General features: G+C 40.2%; 1 protein-coding gene across 3 annotated transcripts in view; it reads left to right on the forward strand.

The window, feature by feature from the left end:
• The window catches only part of NRP1 (neuropilin 1), a 249,366-nt gene that overhangs the window by 193,010 nt on the left and 34,853 nt on the right, over nt 1–21,503 (forward strand). For 2 of the 3 annotated variants that reach the window (XM_078663336.1, XM_078663335.1), the window contains exons 8-11: nt 1,094–1,238; nt 5,414–5,748; nt 17,345–17,489; nt 19,959–20,051. In XM_078663336.1, coding sequence (XP_078519462.1) covers nt 1,094–1,238; nt 5,414–5,748; nt 17,345–17,489; nt 19,959–20,051 — 718 coding nt within the window. Of the gene's footprint in view, nt 1–1,093; nt 1,239–5,413; nt 5,749–17,344; nt 17,490–19,958; nt 20,073–21,503 lie in introns of all 3 variants that reach the window. The other variant, XM_078663334.1, reaches the window with a different exon arrangement.

Genomic DNA, 21,503 nt, shown 5'->3' on the forward strand with positions numbered 1-21,503 from the left:
CGAAGCAACAGATTAAACATGGTGCTGCCTACAGCTGAAAAGTAGTAGCAACATGGCCCCATTTAGCTGAGCCAAAGTAAACTGCTTAAAACAAGTTTGGTTACACTAACATTACAAAAACAATTAACTCCTTTCCACAGTATGGTATACTGTAGACCTCTCAACGCAAAACACATATATATATGTTGCCTGAGCTTCAAGCAGGTTAAAGTACTTCAATTCTTCAAAAAGCATCACACAACTAGCCCAATCTGATAGGTGGTGATTAAAAAGTAGATCTCCTTAACCATTTAATCATTTGTCTAAATTCTGGTATTTCTTGTTTGTGAATATCAGTCTCAATGTTATTATACGATAGTAATGATCCAACATTTTTTCTCCTAAGCGCAGTCTGTTGATTGAAGTTATGTAATACTGGACCTTGTTAACTTGGTTGCTCCTCTGCCACTCTCCTCTTTGGCTAGGGCTTTAGCTCTGAGAAACATGCCCTTTAGCTCCTGATTCATGCCTAAAAATTGCCCATCGGTAGAGGACCATTAGTTTTGGGAAAAAGCATGAACATATTTTAATTAATAAAAATAAATTTGTGTGGCATCAAAGCTAAACTTATATCATACTTTTGCAGGATCAGTCGACATGGAACTTGCTGACTAAAAGCATCAGACACTAATGCAAGCACTAAGCTGTTGCTGAAACTGAGTCTCTGGCTCAGCTGTCCGAAGGTCAGCTTTTCCACCCACGGGTGGCACGAGTGATTCAATGCACCAACACTTGAATGTGAAAGACAGGTTTTTGTAGCACCGTAGTACTTTACCCAATACATAGTAAAAGAGGCGTCAATAGTTTTGGGTTACTAACAGTTCGTAAACAAGGATCCAAAGACACTGCGGTGATTGGAAACAAACCTGTGTCGTTCTCTTCAATCACACACAACTAGAAACTCAGAAAAAGAACACAAGAATTTTATGAGAACTTAATAAATGCAAGAAACTCAGCATATTTTCCTGCAGAAAGCACACACATCTGGATTATGTATGAAACCATTTCCGGTCTCTCATTGACCATGTTTCTTGACTTTGTTTTTCTTCCACAGGTATTTCATGGAAACAGTAACCCAACTGATGTTGTATTCCGCTCCTTCCCGAAACCTGTCCTTACTCGCTTTGTTCGACTTAGACCTGTCACTTGGGAGTCCGGTATCTCCCTGAGATTTGAGGTCTATGGCTGCAAAATTACAGGTTAGTATTGGTAAAATGTTCAGGCAAATGCCCATGTAATCCATGCCTTGTTTAAAAACTCAGCCTTTTCAGACAAATGCCAATGCAATTCATGCCTTGTTTAAAAACTCAGCCTATCACTGTTTGGGGTAGTGCAAGGTTTATATGTCAGTGCACTTTGTGAGGAGACATATGCAGGGCCGGCTTGGCCGTAGTGGGCACCGGGCGATTTCCTGGTGGGCAACCAGGTTGGGGGCCGGTTTTGGCCCCCTGGGGGGGCATTTTTGTTACTGGGGTCGGGAATATCGCCCCCTGTAACAAAATAGGCCGAAATCGGCCCTAGCAAACAGTTCGGCCGCACCCACTACCCCCCAGGGGGCCTGCCCAGCTGTTTGCCATGCCCGGTTTTGGTTCCCAGTCCGGCCCTGGACAAATGCCCTGAACAGAACTGATGTTCATTGACAATGTTTAGACATAGACACTGTCTCATGTGTGAAAGTCCTATATTATGGCCAAAAAATTGCGTTTGTTTCTTATTAATCATAATCTGAACTCCCATAGAAGCAGGACACTTACTGGGACTTCGAGATCCATGAGGTAACAATGGATGCTACAACGCCTGGTCCAGGCATCGGGTATACTCTTGCACCCAAATATTATCTAATGGGGAATAATGCAAGCAACTGGTATATGCATACATTTTCCTTATGTTATTACCCTATTTTTTACGTTTTGCACTAGCTATTACCACCAGTTACACGTTGATAGTTACTTTCTATGCAAAAATGAGAGCAAACTCAGTTAGCGGTGGACTCTTAAATAGAGCTGTTGCTTGAACATGTTGAAATGCTATTTGCTCCAATTTTAGCTCTTACTGATCGATCTAAAAATATCATTATTGACTTACACAATGAAACTATAAAAATGTCAGAAGATACATTAATGGGGATTTTTAAAGCTTCTCCGATTTGTAGTAGAGGGCTTTGCAAACAAAATAATATGTTTACATTCTCAGCATACCTCTTGTAAAATAAAAAATAACCAGCCTGTTAGGATTTTGATAATTGTTTATATCTGTTGTTTCACAAAAAATGTTGTTTAAGATTATTAGAAACTAGCAGAGCTTTAATTTGTGCATCTCCAAAAGAAAATGTATTTTATTTTGTGTATGGTCTCTAAATTAGACAAAGAGCGCTACCATGTGGCAGACTGTCATAAGTGCTGTGTTGACAATTAAGTGCTGCTGCCGAGCACCACAAACCACTGGCTCAAATTAACCACTGTTTGGGAGGGGTTTAAGAGCAAAGATGCTCAATTTTGACTTATACCAGGAACCTAAAAGGCATTGTGAGTAAGGCTGGTAAGGACCCAACACTACATACTAAATTACACCTTCAAATGAATGAATGAAAACCACCTTTGCAGCCCACTAATACGATGTCCCATAAAGTGAAACAGGCAATTAGTTATACATAAACAGGCCAGTCTTAAGGTTTCTAAAACACGAAGAATTATCTGTAATATCCCAAAGTCATTCTAACTTCTCTGTCTTACTAGTGAGTCGGGGTTGTCATGCTATTTTTTTTCCAATGTTGACTTTCTTTTATCAAATCATTTTTATAAACAGAATTTCCACTTCTCCTTAAATCTCTATTTTGCTATCTACAGAAACAGATTAGTGTGAATTCTTCTCCCCAGTTCTTTGCGAACTATTCAGGCTGAGACCTTGTTTCACTGATGTACACTTTTTGGCGGATTTGCGTATATTTCGGTATCGTTTAAACACTATTTCCTCATGTTTATCACAGCCATTTAATACTTTCAAACCGACATATTCCTTCTATGCATTCAAATTATTTTATAACGAACTGTTAAAACATATAAATGAGCATGGCTCCTTGGCTTGTTTCATCATCTATTGAGAGTAAGGTTCTTTTAAAAACGCTTACTCTATGATTTCATCAGAGTTTTTTGTTAACATTATTTCCTTGTGGGAGCATTGTGGAAATCGTGTGTATCTCTCCATTTTCAAGAGGGTTTGCAGGGCAGCGTCTGTTGTCTTTATAAAGTAGTAGCCTTGTGGCGCAACAGGTTATCCTTAATATAGATTACTTGGCTACAGGAGGCCAAAGAAAATATCCTAATCATCTTGTAATGGCAAAATTGGGGGGAAGCCCCAAAAGGAGATGAGCATCATCATTTTGCGACACTTGGAGGCATTGAGTAACGTAGACAGGGAGTTGTAAATAGGGTTACAACAGTGTCATCTTAAGTCATTTTGGGCCCCCTTTGTCTATTTCCTGTTAATTGAAGACTACAAGATGACAAACAGTATTGAATTGTGCACTACATTATCAGAAATGGGGTGAAAGAATAACAGCTAACTATGTCTTGGCAAGTGTCCTAAAATTCTTGAGAAGACACTGGGTAGAGAGAAACATAATTTGAGATACACGTGGGCAAACAGAACAGAAGAGGTTAATCAAAGGACATAGTTTTCATATGGAGATAAAAATAACTTTCCAGGGAAGGGGGGACCTTGGAAGCGGGGGGGCTCTGGGCAATTGCCCACTTTGCTTAATGCCTAAAAATGTCTCAAATTACAATAACAAACTCCTGCCATAATGATTGCCTGAATGATACTTTTTCGAGGATGTTAAGGTATATGTTAAGGAAAGACAGGATGCAGCAGATGTCCATGAACAGGCCTTATTCCTTCAAGTACAACCCCAAAAACAACAACACAACCATTAGCAGAGGCTTCCATGCGACAACTATCTCACTTGGAATCCTCAACTCTACCAAAAGAGGCAGTGGAGTTCCACATCCTACTGAGTGGTATAGCTTGACAATTACTAAAGGGGTAATTGTCAAGCTATACCACATAGTAGAATGTGAAACTCCACTGTTGGTCGCCAACCATGGTGGAGCGAGAACCTAGTCTATCAAAGCTGTAAACGTTTTACCACCAACAACAATCACATCCTCTGACATTTTCAAACGACCACCAGCAACTTCACCCCTCTTTTCTGATACACTCAAAACTACTTTGTTCCCTACTTCAGGAGGTTCCTCCACCATATGCACCTTTTCACTTCCACATACTCTTGTATAATGCCCCCTTTTAACTACACTTCTTGCATGTAGCATTCCTGGCATAATAACCTGGGGTATTAGAACTATACTTAATGCTGCCACTTCCATAACATTTTAAATGTGAATCTTTATTCTCTGGTTTAGCCTGAGAGCTCTTGGTGGCAATTCTGTGACTTTTGGCCGCATATTCCTATGTCCTTCCTTCACTGTATCCATTGAATTTATGGAATCTTCCTGTTGTGTCTTGAAGCACCTGAACCCATGTGGATGTATTGCGCTAACGTTAAGTTACACCTTAAGGAAAGGCAGGATGCAGCAGATGTCCAAGGATAGGCTTTATTGCTTCCAGTACAAATTCAACAGGACCACACAACCATTAGCAGAGGTCCCCAGGCAACAACTGCCGAGACTCCACCAAAGGATGCAGCGGAGTTCCACATTCTACAGTACAGTGTAGCTTGACAATTGCCCAGTTTAATCTTTCAAAATATGAGCAGGTGAAAAAAAAATATGCACATGCAACTTTAGTGATGGTGCTCAAAAAGTATAAGGAATAGTCACAAATTACACTCATGTTGCCAGAGTATAAAAAGGATTGTGCAGCAGTGGTTTTCATTTTTGAAACTGTGACATACATCCTTGCGGCACATAACACCTGGAAGGGTATTGATATTGATAGAGTACACAACCTCACATTGAAATATGTTAGAGTGGTGCCATCAGAAAAATGCACAACCATCAATCACGATGTCGGATTACATAAATCAGGGGTCCAGATTAAGTCCAGCTGAGTGATAAATCGCCCAGTGAAATGGGACGTTTTATGTTTGAACATTTTATAGTAACATTCAATTCAGAGTTGCCCGTTCCTGTCAGGCCTTGCTGCAAAGATTACTGCACCACAGACAAAGAGTAGTTCACTCACCAAATTCAGATTAGGCAATTGGGAAGGTTTCTAGAAGACTCGTTACTCCACTTCTGGTAATTTTAAGTATTTGCTGTGAAATGCTTAAAAACGATATGCATTTTGGATGATTTATGATTTAATGAAGTGTGTATTCTCCAAAGCATTCTTTTACATGTATTTTCTATCTTTGTAGACTACCCTTGCTCTGGAATGCTCGGAATGGTTTCAGGCCTTATTTCTGATGCCCAGATTACCGCTTCAAGCAAAGTTGATCGAAACTGGGTTCCTGAAAACGCTCGCCTAATTACCAGCAGATCGGGCTGGGCGCTGCCACCGACCACTAACCACCCGTATGCCCAGGAGTGGCTGCAAGTAGACCTGGGTGAAGAGAAAATAGTGAGAGGAATAATTATCCAGGGGGGCAAGCACAGAGAAAACAAGGTGTTCATGAGGAAATTCAAGATCGGATACAGCAACAACGGATCCGACTGGAGCATGATCATGGATGCGACCAGAAAGAGGCCAAAGGTAGGAAGAACATTTAAATATGTTCAAGATGCACAACATGGTCCGGGCTATCACAAGCTGAAAATAATGATTTTGAAAAGAGTTCGTGTATTTAGTTCAGAGCCTGAAAGGGATGTTGCTGTCAATCAACATTGTTTGAATACATCACTTTGTCATGCATATCTGGGAAGCAATCTAAGGGTACATAAATAAAAATATAGTTTGCAAATGTACATAGTTGTTTATGATGGGAAATGTCTTCCTCCAGAAGGTGGAGGTGAAAAAAATGTAAGACCTATCCTACAACTCATTCAGACAAGGCAGAGTCAGCCAAAACAAATACACCGACTTGAAGTTTTATTATAAGTATGAATATATAAAAGCATATGTCATATAATACAGTTGCTATATGCTCAGGAAATATTTATATGTGAATATGATATTATACAAAACAGTCATTATATTTAATGAAACAGTCTTAAGGCACACATGGAATGGCAATATAATGCAATGACCAGACACTACCCATCCCCTAGACAACACTAAAGTCTGTGGAACAATTTGCCATCTTCTAGAGTTTCTGCAGTTGTAAGTGATAGTGCTTTCCATGCAAAACTAAACGCTCAGACAGTTTTTAGTTTTGCTCAGACAGTCAACTGGGCATTTCTAGAAAAAGTTTTGACCAAAAATAATATAGGTCAATCTTTCATGCATGTGGTAAAACATATTTATAAAACACCAAGGTCAAAAATCTTAGTAAATGACAGTCTTACTGAAAATGTCAATATAGAAAGAGGAACAAGGCAGGGTTGTCCTCTCTCCCCCCTGCTTTTTAATCTATATATTGAACCACTGGCGAACAAACTAAGAAACACCAAAGAGATTACTCCCTTCCAATATCAGAGATGGAACAAGAAAATCGCATTATATGCAGACGATTTAATGATTTTTACGGACGATTACATGAATTCAAAGACATTTATAGAAGAAATCATAAGCGAGTTTGGGAAAGTTTCAGGTTATCTGGTAAATCACTCAAAAACTGAGATCATGACATGGAATACACAATTCCAAAACGCAAATATCAAAAAGGAAATAAAATACCTGGGGATCCTAGTGAACCAAGATCTGAACAAAATAACACAACGAAACCTGAATAAAGTAACTGAAGAGGTAAAAAAATTACTTGAAGTATGGTCTAGTTTTCCACTAACCTTGATAGGAAGATCGAACATCATTAAAATGTCAATAGTACCAAAGTACACTTTTCTCTTTAACACGATCCCTCTAGAATTTGGGAAATCTCTCTTAAAAAAACCTCAGAGGGATATCATTAATTTCATATGGGCCTCAAAGGGAATTAGGATTTCGTGGAAGAAACTCAGGAGAGGAAAACAAGAGAGAGGATTATCAAGCCCAGACCTGGTGGAGTATTATAAGGCATTCCAGTTTAAAAATACACGGATCCTACTAAGAAGTCATCAACACTATCCAAAATACTTACAAGCAATGACAGACAGAGAAGATCATTTTTTATTCAAATTTGGTCATCCTAAATACTTTAAAAAAATAAAATTAAAGACCCTAAGAGAGGCAGCAAAATTGTGGGCACAAATTAGAACAAATTTGAAAATTCAATACTACAGTGTAATGGCCCCAATATGGGACTCACCGGGAACACCAGAATGCTTAAAGGATGCAATGGCAATCCCCCTAAAACAAGCCAATATCAACTACTGGGGACAACTATTAAAAAACTCAACTTTGATTACGTGGGAAAAATTTCAATCTCTCACCAAAGGGTCAGTGTCCAAGTTTAAATATTATCAAATATCAAGCTGGGCGAAAACCATCACTACTAACAATCAAGAGGATGTAAAGCTGGAAAAAGAAATGGTAGAACTCTTAACAATCACTAAGGAAGTGGCAAAGTGGTATTGGGCGTTTATTACTGTAGGAAAGGGAGACAAGAGGATGGAAGATCAAATCTGGGGGAGAGAGCTACAACTGGATGACTTAGATATAATCTGGGAAAGATCCGTGGAGAAATGTTGGTCAACTCTAAAATCTGCTGCACTAAAGAGGAACCACCTATATACAATCCATCGCGCATACTGGACTCCGAAAAAATTGTCTAAATTTAAAAATGCAGGCGTAAAAAAGTGCCCGAAGTGTGGGGAAGAAAAGGCAGACGACTTCCACATGTTCAGAAACTGCCCCCTACTGGAAGAATTTTGGAAAGAAGTGGGTAAGACCATGAGCGTAATTATACAGACTATGCTAACTGTAAGTACAACTTTTACCTTTTTTGGGATTGACGTCACAATGTGTAAGGGGAGATTAACAAAATGTCAGGAAAACCTTCTCTTTGTTTTAGTTGTTCTAGCCAGAAGGGAGATCTGTTTAAAATGGATTAGCCAACTGCCACCTACACATAGTGATTGGATGAATTCTGTCATAAAGATCAACAAACTAGACAGAAAAGGAAACATCAGAAAAAGATTTAAGTATTGGGAAATTTTCGAAAACTATATAAATTCAACATTAAGTTAGTACTTACGGTCCTATGATTAAAGCGAAAACAACATCTGGTAGACAAGTATGATACTTGTCGAGTAGTCTAAAGGCTAGCTCACCCCCGCATTTCCAAACCAAAGTTGGTACTATGTAAGGAACAAGGATACTCCTCTGAAAACCTCGGACAGATGACAAAATTCCCCAACCTCGAGAGACCAAGGGGCAGTGTTGGTAACGAAACCAGAGGCAGAAACCTGAAACCCGAATACATAGAAATTTCGCAATATGAGGATAATAAAATAAAAAAAAATAAAAAAAATAAACGCTCAGACAGTATGTCCACGTTTGCCCATTTTTCTGCATCTTCCATAAGTTCCTAACTGCCATTTGAGGATCGAATAAAGGCTAACAAAAGCTGTATGTAGGCTCTTCTTCTAAAGAGGAGAGACTATATAAACTGAGAGTGGAAATGCATTATGCGTTCCATCATTGTTTCTTCCTTCTACCCAAACCTTTTATATTAAATTATACAAATGCATCTGATGCAGTTTAGAAAAACATCTACAAACATTCTTAGAAGATGCAGTCAAAGCCACATTTAAATGTAGCTTCATTTATACCACAGGATTATTCTGAGCTTTTTCTTTGAATGTTGTACGGCAAACCCAGGATGCTACCTCATTCACCTTTACCTACTGCATCTTCTATGGATCTCTTGATGTTAGGTGAAAGTTCTGTACAAAGCACTTTTGAGGGTTATGAGGAGTGCAAACTTTTATGGGAGAAGGCTCTGTTATAATGCACAATATGTAAAGCGTTGAAGCATTTACCAGCTCTTTGCTATATGATTACCTTGTACGATCACTGGTTATTACAACATTTGAGAGGAGTTTTTAAAGTATTACCCAGGCGACTTTTGTTGGTGTCTCTTAATGTATCTTCATACTAACGAACAAATGTCAATCAAAGATGTTAAGCTGTAAGAAAGCTGTTAGTGATAATTTTGAAGACAGTGGCCATGATTTCAACCATATGTGTCTGAATAAGTATGGCTTACTTCTGATTAAGGTCTGACATACTCCTAAATTTCTAAGAGTAAGTCACACCTACTATTGGAGAAAAGAATTGAAATCACTACCTACTCGTTTTAATAACTGAGAACATTTTGAATGGTTACATGTACGTGCTGAATCTTTGTACACTGAGAAGATTCCAAGTCAACCAACAGAATGAGTGAACAAGAAATCGCACAAACATGCCTATTTCTGCTGTATATGCAAAAAGAGCAATTGATGGACAAAATGTTGAATAATGTCAAACATTCTCCCCAGTACAGAGATCTGGGCCTAAATCTATTGTTTTTTCGCTCCCCATGCCATTCCAGTTAAAACTCAGCCATATGCAAATTAGTTTTGTCCCTGTTCCCCATGGAAACACTCCAGCCCGAACTGCCAGGCCAGATTCCCCATGGACTTGAAACAAGCATCCTAGGACCAATTTCTGGGTTTCACCCCTCATCCGCCAGGATAGCTTGACTCCAGTGGCATGGAGAACAAGGGGCCCACGTCTGGACATACCTGTTCCACTCAGGTTGACACATGCAAAAAGAACAATTGATGGACAAAATGTTGAACAATGTCAAACATTCACCCCAGTGCAGAGATCTGGGCTTAAATCCTTCATTTGTTTGTTCCTCATACCATTCCAGTTTAAACCCAGCCATCTGCAAATCAGTCTTGACCATGGACCCCAGCCAGCTGTATATGCACAATCCAAAAGGCAAAGGCCAAACCCATGAAAATAAAACCTTTCTTATATTTCAGGACAGAAGCTGTGCCTTGAGCGCAAAACAATAGGCCACTTCTGAAAGGGATACCCAAATATCTGTGCTTGCACTTATGTATGTAGTATTTTTTGTATAGCACAATCCTAGGTAGGAAGCAATGGGGCACTGAACAATGGCAAAGCACGTCAAGCTATATTGTGAGGGGCTGGTGACAAGTGTTTTCCATGTGCGTGGTGGGAGAGTGATCCACGAGGAGAGTTTTCAGATTCTTCCAAGGGTTGAAGCAGTTCTTAAGTCAGTAGGGCAATAATTCAATATCATTCATCCACTGGATATCATTCGATAACTCGATATCATTCATCCACTGGAACGATCACAATGATGCAGTGGTAAATAGTCTCAAAAATTTCCTCAAAGCCCTGGACCTCACACAATTATGCAACAGCCCGACTCATGAGAAACGTTCTATCCTCGACCTCATCATCGCCAAAGAGGACGCTGTTCAACTTGAATCTATCCAACCCTGTGACTGGTCAGACCATCATATCGTCACATTCTTTATCAATGAAAAAATCAAACTCAACACGACTCAATCCTCCAGACCTAAAATATGGAAAAGAGACCTGAAAAAACTCAACCCAGACTCCCTACCCCTGAACAGCCGCGACCTACTGCTCCCTCCTACGGGCGCTACAGATGTCCAATCCTTGACTGACCACTATCTCAACGCCATGACGTCAATAATTAATGAGGCTGCTCCCATGCAGCTAAAAAGAATCTCTGCTAAAATATCCAATCCGTGGTACGATGGGAGTCTCAATGAAGATAGACGAGCCATGCGAATGGCAGAGCGCACCTGGAGAACAGCTCCCTCTGCACTGCACCTGAAAACCCTGAAGAAAAAGAGAAACGCCTACTTCAGGAAAATAAAGTGCTCAAAAGCAAACTTTTTCAGCCTCCAGCAAGACCAAGCAAAAAACCGACCAAGAAAACTGTTTGAGCTAATCAGAACACAAGCCAAGGAACAACCCCAACCTATCAGTTCTTTGGACAAAGCACCCTCCTGTGAAGACTTTGCCGCTTTCTTTACCCAAAAAACTGACAACATAAAGAGTGATCTCAGCATTGACGCAAGCCTCTACACCACATCCAACTGCATAACACCCACCGAACTAAAAAACAATGCTACATGGTCATCCTTTGACACCTACTCCGAAGAAGAAATAGGCAAACTGCTCAGCACCTTGAAACCATCCAATCACCTCACGGATCCCCTCCCTGCCAACGCTGTCAAAGACTTCACCCCATGGCTCCTTCCACTGTGGACTAAAATTATCAACAGCTCGCTCCAACAAGGATCCATCCCTGACTCCCTCAAAGTTGGACAAGTCACACCTTTACTAAAGAAACCTACTGCCGACCCATCCGACCTAAACAACTACCGTCCCATTACCAATATTCCCACTCTCGCCAAACTATTGGAAAAATGCGCACAACTACAGCTGACTAAACACATTGATCAGTTTGATCTCCTCAACGCTCATCAATCAGGCTTCAGAGCAGGACACAGTACTGAAACTGCTATGACCCACATAATTGATGACGCCCTACAAATGCTAGATCAAAATGATACCTGCCTCCTCATCCTTCTTGATCTCTCATCAGCATTCGACACTGTTAAACATGAGAACTTACTCGAACTTTTGAACACAAGAATGGGTCTATCTGGGACTGTTCTCAAGTGGTTCACCTCCTTCTTACACAACAGGTCGCAGAAATTCAAGAGTAACAACCTGATGTCCTCGCCAATACCTGTTTCGTTAGGTGTCCCCCAAGGATCCTCCCTATCACCAACTTTGTTCAACCTAGTTATGGAACCCCTCACCACCTTGCTACAAGCATCCAATGTACTTTTTCACATGTACGCAGATGACACCCAATTATATCTCAAACTACAATCTCCCAATGACATTTTACTCCTGAACTCAACGATCAGAAGCACCCAATCTTGGCTTGCCAATAATCATCTCAAACTCAATGCCCTGAAAACAGAGTTCCTTTTGATCTCACCTCCCGCGAAGATCTCTACCACTCAAACGTGGCTTAAACAGCTAACTGCACTCAATGTCCTACCCACCATCGTGGACTCAGCAAAATCTCTAGGCATAACTCTCGACTCCAATCTCAACATGCAGCATCATATCAGCAAGGCTACTAAGGGTGCGAACTTCCAAATCAATACCCTGAGGAAACCTAAACCCTTCCTACCAGCCAAAGACTTCCAAACTGCAGTACAAGCACTAGTAATCCCGCGAATTGAATACGGTAGCATCGCCCTCTGTGGTCTCCCGTTAACCACTACTGCACCCCTAAGAGCCTCTCTAAACGCTGCAGCGAGACTCATCACTGGGTCAAAAAAACACTCGCATATCTCCCCTGACTTGAAATCCCTGAACTGGCTGCCTTTTGAAGCCAGAATACATCTGAAAATCGCCTGCATGACACACAAGGCTGTACACCTGAGCTCTCCCGGTTACCTCACTCAGAAGCTGTCAATCTCTGGCGACTCTAGATACACTAGAGGCACAAACAATCTGCTGCTAAAACCTCGAAGATTCCGGAAGGAAAAAACGTATAAGCGCTCTTTCTCAGGAATGGCACCCAGGATCTGGAACTCACTCCCTCCTGAAACAAGGCTCATCTCCTCCACCACACTTTTTAAAAAAGAAGTAAAAGCTATTCTCATGGCCAAATACACTTGAGCTTTTAACTTGGATCTGTAAAGTATCTGCACCGATCTATATTACCCAGCTCGATCCCGACGACTATGTGTTTTTCCTGTATTATTCTGCTAGATCCCTACGAATATGTGTTTTACCTGTATTATTGTTTCACTTACCTGACTATTTACTTGCATTATTGATTTACCTGTACTATTATGCTCCCTCACGTATTCATTCTTGTTTGGTATTCCCCGATGACTATGTGTTTTTCCTGTATTATTCTGCTAGATCCCTACGAATATGTGTTTTACCTGTATTATTGTTTCACTTACCTGACTACTTACTTGCATTATTGATTTACCTGTACTATTATGCTCCCTCACGTATTTATTCTCTTGTGTGGTATTCCCTGCTTTGTAAAGCACTCTGATATCTGCAAAGATCTTGTTCGCGCTATATAAAACTTTCAAAATAAAATAAATAAAAAGTAGAGGGGGTATACTTGCTATTTTTGTGTTATATTCTTTTAAATTTGTATCTACATTCTCGAGGTGTGCTTGTCCCTGGTATAATGCTGTACTTGTACTCATAAAATGGTTTATTTCCTGGCCAGGTATGGAATGGGATCATTTCTGATGGCCTTATTTGTGATGCAGCTTGTCTTGAAGGCGATATGTACCTGTATGGGTAGGCAATATAATTCCTTCAGTATTGGGGTGTTGCCCTTGAATTTCCTCAAGCCCTTTATGAGACATGCTGTGGCGCTTAGTATATCTTTGAGGGCTACCAGAGTAATATTTGTTAAACCATTGAGCAGAGGGTGGCCTGCATCCAGGTGTGAGAGGACCAGGGCTTTCACTGTTGTTCTGAAATTGTTTTTGTTAGGAAGAGTTTCTCATTTTCCAAGAGGGAAAGCTGATATAAGTTGTTCTGGTTTTCCTGGGTATATGTTCTATGAAGGTGATGTCTCTGTCGAAGGTAAATTCGAGTGCCCTATGTCGCTTGCCAAGGGGTCCCTCTGTTTACTGCGCCACTCGTCCATCTGTTTACTTGCAGCCCCCTTATACCTCCCAGCTACTCCATTTCTCCTCCGAGCCCCCTGCCTGTCCCTTTGTTTCTTATTCTTTCATTTAAAAAAAAAATAAAACTTTCAAGAGGGCCCTTCAGCTGCAATAAATATTTGTTTTTTTTTTAGTTTACCACTCCAAAGGCATTTCGCTTCTTGGAATTTAAAATGTAAAATAATGGCCACCACATTATAGGATATGCTTGTGCATGCCTCGTGACACTTGCATGTGTTTACATCATTACACTGGGATTTGTTTTGGCTCTGGGAATGGGTTCACAGAGCTTACATTTTTAGGTATTTCACAGGTGGCACACAAATTCCCCCATTCACTAATCTGTCTGTACAGTACAATGAAGTACATATGAAAGGTGATTATTGTAACTGATGTCTATGCAAATGACGATGAAATATGTAAACCTACAATTGCATTAATATCCTAAAAAGTGGTACTTTGGCAACATTTAGAACACTTCCATTAAATTTTAGATGCACATTCCGCGTATGTTTTTTATATCAAGTAATAATAGCTGTACTGTGGTCGGTGATTGAATCCAGGCAATTGGCCAGATATGAAATGAGAATAATCTCGTTGAAAAACATGTCTGCTGCATAAAACATGGAGCCCGCCTGCTCTCTTTCATGTACAGTGTGTATTCACTTTAGAGATTAAACCATTTTAAATCTCACATTGTAAAACATTATAAGCCTTCAAAACGATTTAAAATATAATAACAGAAAAATGTAATAAATGAGAGTTAGATACATCCTGGACATTGATGCCAGACCATTTAGAAATAATGTAATTTTCCTATAACCAATGCAGCTTGACTTTGGAATACAAAAGAGTTCTTTAAAAAAAAAAAATAATCTGTTAGAATATTTTAGACAGATACAGTAAAATATTGCTTCTCATGTTTGAAGCGAACTGCAAATACATTAGTACCACGTGAGCTAAGTTTATCACGGTGTTATGCAAGGGGCGGGATTTGTGATTATTGTAAACTCATGTTCTTGAAGCCTTAGTGTTTCAGCCTAAACAAGCATTACCTTTCTGGGAAACACTTGTTTTTTAGATATCTGGTAGCTTAATTAGTATAAGGGGTTTGTTTAAAGATCTAGATGTGTTTAAAGATCGAATTATTTGTAAGAGGTGAGACTGATTTGATGCTGTAAGCAGTCAGTATGCCACTCGATCTCTTGAACTGGGATTTAGTAAGGGTTATTTATGAAAACATGCATTGCCATTGAATACTGATGCAGGTTGCAGCCCTGCTGAATGGTTTCTAAATAATAAAATCTACGCAAAAATGTAAATCAATGTACCAGAGAGAGTCTGTTCTAAAGTAAGGCAATAATAGCCTAGGGTGGTGCCATCTGAGGTGCAAGACTTTCTCTACTCATAGCAAACATGTCTCCTTACCAGCCAGAGGGGCAGCAAAATGGGATTTCATGGAGGGGAGCAAATATCCGTGCACCAGCCCTGGCAGTGGGAAAAATATCAGCGCCTAAACACGCCAGGAGGTACATTACAAGAGGCACTGAGGCAGGGCAGGCAAAGAGCGAGTTGTGGTGAGAGCTTCTTTTAGAATCAGGAAGAAAGAATCTACTAAATAAACCACCCAGCTCTAATTAGGCACCTGCAGTGGTGTTTTCAACCATTACATAATGTGTCTCTCATAAAATACCCATTCCACGCTCAACTGCTTTCATCTGGGGTAGAGTGGGATAGAGGTGCCCTGTAAGGGTTTCAATGGCCCGTGCCTCCTTACCCAATTACACCCTCTGACCATGCTGTCATCATGCTACCTGAAGCGCGGCCTCTTGTGACAGTTTATTTGGCCTGAGAATGATTTCCCCAACATTCAACCATTGCCTATCAAAAAGTGTGACGTCAACTGCTGTGTGTAAGACATTACTCTGCTTGTGCATAAATACCCAGTCTGTCAAATCAGACATGGAAGTCATTGCTTCCAAGCCAAGAATTGACAATTGCAGGTGAGATCAACCTGCATGTATCTACAAAGAGAAGTTCAACTCATAATCTCCAGGAGTATGAATATTGAGTGTGAGTGTGTGGGTGTTGAGCATTGGAAGAAAGCAGGATGAAAGAGCATCTCTTCCAGCAACAAAAGGGCAATGATTATGCAGAGGAAACTCGGGTCGGTTTTAATGTATTTAAAAAGAGTTTGAAGGGTGCTTATATCACCACCACCACTGTCTGTGTACTATACAACAACTACCCAAACTACTTTATCTATAAAATGTAGAAGTTTTTACTCAAGTAACTGACAAAATAAATGAATGGGAGACACAGAATGGGAGTAAATAAGCTTCACCGTGGCCATAAAACAGAAACAACCAGATTGGGGGGAATGTACCACATAGATGACATAACATATATCATTTAGCACTCTCTTTGTGATACTGAGATTGACTCAGACTCACACAAGGCTCACAATGCATGTGTTGACTGCCATGGAAGTATGAAGCACGAACATCAGATAGAGAGGAGCAGCAGACTTGTGTGTCTATGCATGGGGATGTGATTGGCAATGGGTGATCTTAGTCTTGTTATCCACATGCTACCAGTCATTAATGGCTACCAATTGCCCAGTCTCCCCATCATCCACCCACACCTTAAGCATACCTCCTTAGTTGTTAAAGAAACATGCATAATGGATGCCAAAATTGTTATCTTGTAAGAATATACTTTTGCAATCAGGGTGTTCAAAGAGGCTGTACTCCACCATGTTCTGGGAAAAGACAATGATTTACAGAGGGCTGATATTGAATAAATGATTACTCACAGCCTTCTCACTCTCTTAGAAATCAAATAAAGCATCTCTCATTGGTAACATAATAATAACGCAGTCTTTTAGACTCTGGCAGATAGCCCCAGCCCATGAGGCCACGGCTCCCTCCCTGGTGGAGGACTGCCCATCATATTCAGAGATGTCCGTCAGGTAGAACTGCATGTGCCTTGTTTTCTTTCAAGATACTGGACTTAGCTGAGTGATGTGCTACTATGACCTGATGGTCCTGTGGTAGATACTCCACCAGATCAGAGGTTTCTAACAATGTAGCCTGCTGTAGCAACATTGTCGGGCACCATATGGTTTGTCCACCAAACCACTGGTTTGGTAAAGGGGTGCACTGATGATTTACGGCGGGCTCCCACTCTGCCAAATTCTAGCCGACCACTCTGTCTCTTTTAGAATTAAAGATACCTTAGAGACAGCTACGCCTTGTCTTTTTTATATCTGTTTCTGAAGTAGTGCAATAACTTTTCCCTGCTAATTTTGAAATGTGGGCAATTAAAATCCAAGTTTTGGAGATGGTTTGAGTAAACCCTTGATGTAAGTTCAATGAAAGAGATGAGTGGTAATGATAGTAATGGTCTGAAAAAATATATTTAGAATATGTAGAAAGCTGTTTCTGCAAGCTCTACCGTACTGAGTACAAAGCAAATATGAATATCACAATTGAGAATACTTAATGTAAAAAACTGACTATGTTTTACAGACTTTTGAAGGCAACACCAACTACGATACACCAGAGCTACGAACATTTGCTCCTTTATCAACACGTTTCATCCGGGTAATCCCAGAAAGAGCCACTCCTTCAGGACTCGGACTGAGAATTGAGTTGCTTGGCTGTGAAATTGAAGGTAACCTCAATTCTAGACATTGATTGTCACTCTATCTTTTTTGTGATAAAGCATGCAAAATTAATTTTCAGTGGTTATGGTTTACGTATATTTGTCCCAAGGAGGTAGCAGAGCTTGGTTTGAACTGCTGTTAAGTATTTTTAAAGTTCAGGTTAACTATCACCAACTCATATTGTTAAGAATGTGACATGGTTTCCACAGCATATTCAGAGACCAGGCACAAGGTTTGGACATAAAAAGGGCTAGGGGCCAGATGTATCAATGCCTTTTGCATTTGCAAATGGGAAAATTCGCAGATTCGGCCCGTTTGTGAATGCAAAAATACTTTTTGCAATGTATCAAACTCTTGGCATTCGCAATATGGGTAATCACAATTTTTTGCGATTACCTAAGTTGCAAATGCAGTTAGGGAATCGCACTTTGTGATTCCCTAAATGCAATTCATGCATCAATCGCAAATTGTGAATTTGAATTTAGGAATTGCAAATTACCACCAACTTGAAGTTGGTGGTAATTTGCAAATTCCTAGAAAAATGAACATATTTGCATTTTTCAAAGTGCCATGTGATGTACAAACATGCCCTTAGGGCTTGTATGTGAGCCACATGTGCATACTTACCTTTTTTGGGGGTGCATCAGGATGGCCTTTTGGCCCAATTGCACCATTGAAATTGCATGCGCAATTTGCGAGTACCTATTTGGTACTCGCAAATTGCGGATGCAATCCTATTAATTCCTATGGGCCTCTGGGCCCGTAGGAGTGAATGGGAAGGCAGTCCTTAATAGCAAATCTCAATTTGCGATTCGCTTTTAAGGACTATGTAGAAATCGCAATTTTATTTGTGAAACCTACATACATTGCATTTTGTGAGTCTATAATAGCGAATCGGTAAAATTTGCTATTAAATACTCACAAAATACAATGTTGATACATCTGGCCCTATATTCTTAGTTATGGTTGGTCCAGTCATTCAAAATTCCATTTATATCACAAGCTTGTAGTTTGCATGTTTCTGTACACCTACATTTCTTATTACATTTCCAGATAAATTGTGCATCCTATTTCTCCTTTAACTTATTATAAGCTAGAAGCTGCAGTTATGTGGGGATTGTTTATATAGGCAATTACCGATGATTATATTCTACTGCAGAATTAAATCGTTATGGCAAAACAAGCTCATCGAAATTATACTGCACTGTTTTAAAACAAATGGATCACTGCTATAAACAGACAAACATCGCTTACTATAAGAAAAGTAATAAAGTATAATGCTTGTTTTACTTACAGCAAGAAACGTACTTATTGCTTTACTTTTGGGCACATTGTCAGGCCTTCTTCTGAAACAATACATCCTACCGTCATGGTACATGGTATTCATGTTGCATTATTTTTGTCATTTGGCTCAATTAATAATATTTACATCGATATAATGTTGGGTAGGCTTTTACTTTTTCTAGCAAATCTATGGCTGTGTAAACCAGTCACCTCCACAGAGAAACCTGTTTGCTTAGTATTGGTCTTAGTAAAAGTTATGTCTTCCAGTATTTAGAGCTTTGTCTCTGCCCATGTCTGAATTCACTGTTTCAGAATTGCCCTTGTCCTCATAAAAAAGGGAAGTGGAAGCTGTGCGCTTCCTTCTGCAAACCCAAAAGAAGGGCAAGTTTAACATCTTTCAGGAGAAATTGATCCATAAAAATATTGTTTCACCTCTTAACACTGTAAAGACCCACCACCACCACATCTGCCCCCTGTTTTCCTAAACCCCTGCTATTTGACATGTTTATTCACTGCAACAAATTATGTAGCGCAAGCTTTGATACACACCTTTAGCTTGCAGAATGCTGCGCTTTTACACATCCCCGATATAAATACATGGCAGCTAGCGTACAATTTTGATCTTCTGCTGATCTCATGAGAAACTAATTGTTCCCTGTTAGTATTATTTGTTAAAAAGCTGGCCCTATTGATTTAGATCATTACTTACCGAGGCTGCATAATTCTGGCTAGCATTAATAAGGAGCGCAGGATATTAAATCAATAAGGCTGATCAACCGTGGGCTGAGGAGAAAGGATAGGAAAGCTGTTGACATTGTGTCTCAATTAGGATCTCAGTGCAAGGCATTGAGTGACAGAAGGTATTTGGGGAAAAGAAAGAGAACTTTCCAGGACAATAAGCATGCCAGAGCCATTCCACACTGACAGCAGGCAGCAGGTGTAAGATACAGGACTAACGTCTGCACCTGCTAAACATATTCAGTATATGCTAGTATAAATTCAACATCTGACGGTTGGCCTCAGACCATGCAACGTTATACCTAAAACATTTCAAAACGTATTAGGTGCATCGACTGCACATGAAACATTTTACAGAGGTAGAGCAAAATGCATGTACCTAAAATACTTGCAGTGAAGAGAGTGGAACTGTACACTGCATCCGAAAAGGCAAACTATCTTCGTTTTTCTTTCAGCCCCAACATCGATTCCCACTGTAACGGATGTCAAGAACTTCGATGACTGCGACGACGATCTGTCATTGCATGATGACTGTCATAGTGGCACAGGTGATGACAACCAACCCCCAGGTGCTACAATCATCCTCATTCCATACAGCCTTCTTGTTTAGTCAAACCAGCTCCATTTGCAAGCAGATCGCCTGTCCACTCTCTCCTTTAGCAATAGGCGCGCATGTGTGAATGATACTCGAACCACTGACTGTACGTCTCCATCAAATCTATGTTTTCAATCAGCATCATAGATAAGCAGAATTCTAGAGTATGTGGGCCTGATTCACAAAGGTAAACTTACACTGTTTGTAAGATAACGATTTTTTTGCTATTTACAAACTATGAGTTAATAGTAAGTCTGCATCTGTGGAGGATCTGTAGTTGGGGCGGAGAACTCCGCAACATAAAAAGATAGGACAGGCCTATTATTTTTTTGCGAAGTTCTCCCCCGACTGCACTGTCTCTGCAGTTGTAAACTTACTATTAACTCATGATTTGTGAATAGCAAATACATAGTAAACTTACACAAAAGTGTAAGTTTACCCCTGAGAATAGGGCCCTATGTTTTTGCACACATCATCAACAGTGCAACAAAAGTCTGCGTCACAGTAGTATCTCTGAGGTTTATGGTGCATTGAATAAGCAGCAGTAGCTTGTACTAAGAATTATAAGAAATTCCATGTTATTTGCTTGGTGAGCGGCGCTCCAAAAAGTCTTCTGGAATGCAATAAATTGGTGCAGTCAAAAAGAATAACGCTGGGATCCCATGCAAGAGTTGTGGAGTGGAGCAATATTTTTCGTAGAGGAGAACGTAATTACCTGTCTAGAGAGGCTAAATAACATGTAGAGAGAGTTAAAAGCAAGGCTGAGTAAAGCACATTTTTGAGTTGCCTGCTATAAAAAAGATATCCTCCTTTCCAACCCTTGGTCTGAATTGTTATCTCTCTATCTCTATCTCTCTCGCCCTCTCCCTCTCCCTCTCTCCCTCTCCCTCCCCTTCTCCCTCTCCCTCTCTCTCTCCCTCGCCCTCTCTTTTTCTTCCTATTTCTTCCTTCCTCTTTTTCCCTCATTACCCCTTCATCTCTGACTCTCTATTTCAATCTGCAACTTTTTACCATTCCCCTTCAATCTCTCTGTTTCACTCTCCTATATTCTGTCTTTCTCTTGGTGTCGTCCTTTTTCACGTAAGCTCTATCTTTCTCTGAGCCTATCAATAATTATTTAGATTTCCTTTCTCGCTGTTTTTCTCTCACAACCCTTCCTATTTTGATTCCCATCCCTACCTCCTGCTCTCTTACATTCTATCGCCTTTTCGCCACATTTCTTCTGTACCTCTGTCTGTGTAACTCTTTGATGAAATCAGCTAATGATGTGTCGATGGATTGACACGTGAGCTCAGCTACCAGCTGAAGATTACTTTGGGTGGGGCTCAGCAACACATGGTTGGTTTGGTTGTGAACAGCCAGGCAGATACCTCTCTTCGCATTTCACCTTCTCCCCTTGTGTTTG

The sequence above is a fragment of the Lissotriton helveticus genome, chromosome 10 (assembly GCF_964261635.1).
Source record: "Lissotriton helveticus chromosome 10, aLisHel1.1, whole genome shotgun sequence".
NCBI classification, from domain to species: domain Eukaryota; kingdom Metazoa; phylum Chordata; class Amphibia; order Caudata; family Salamandridae; genus Lissotriton; species Lissotriton helveticus.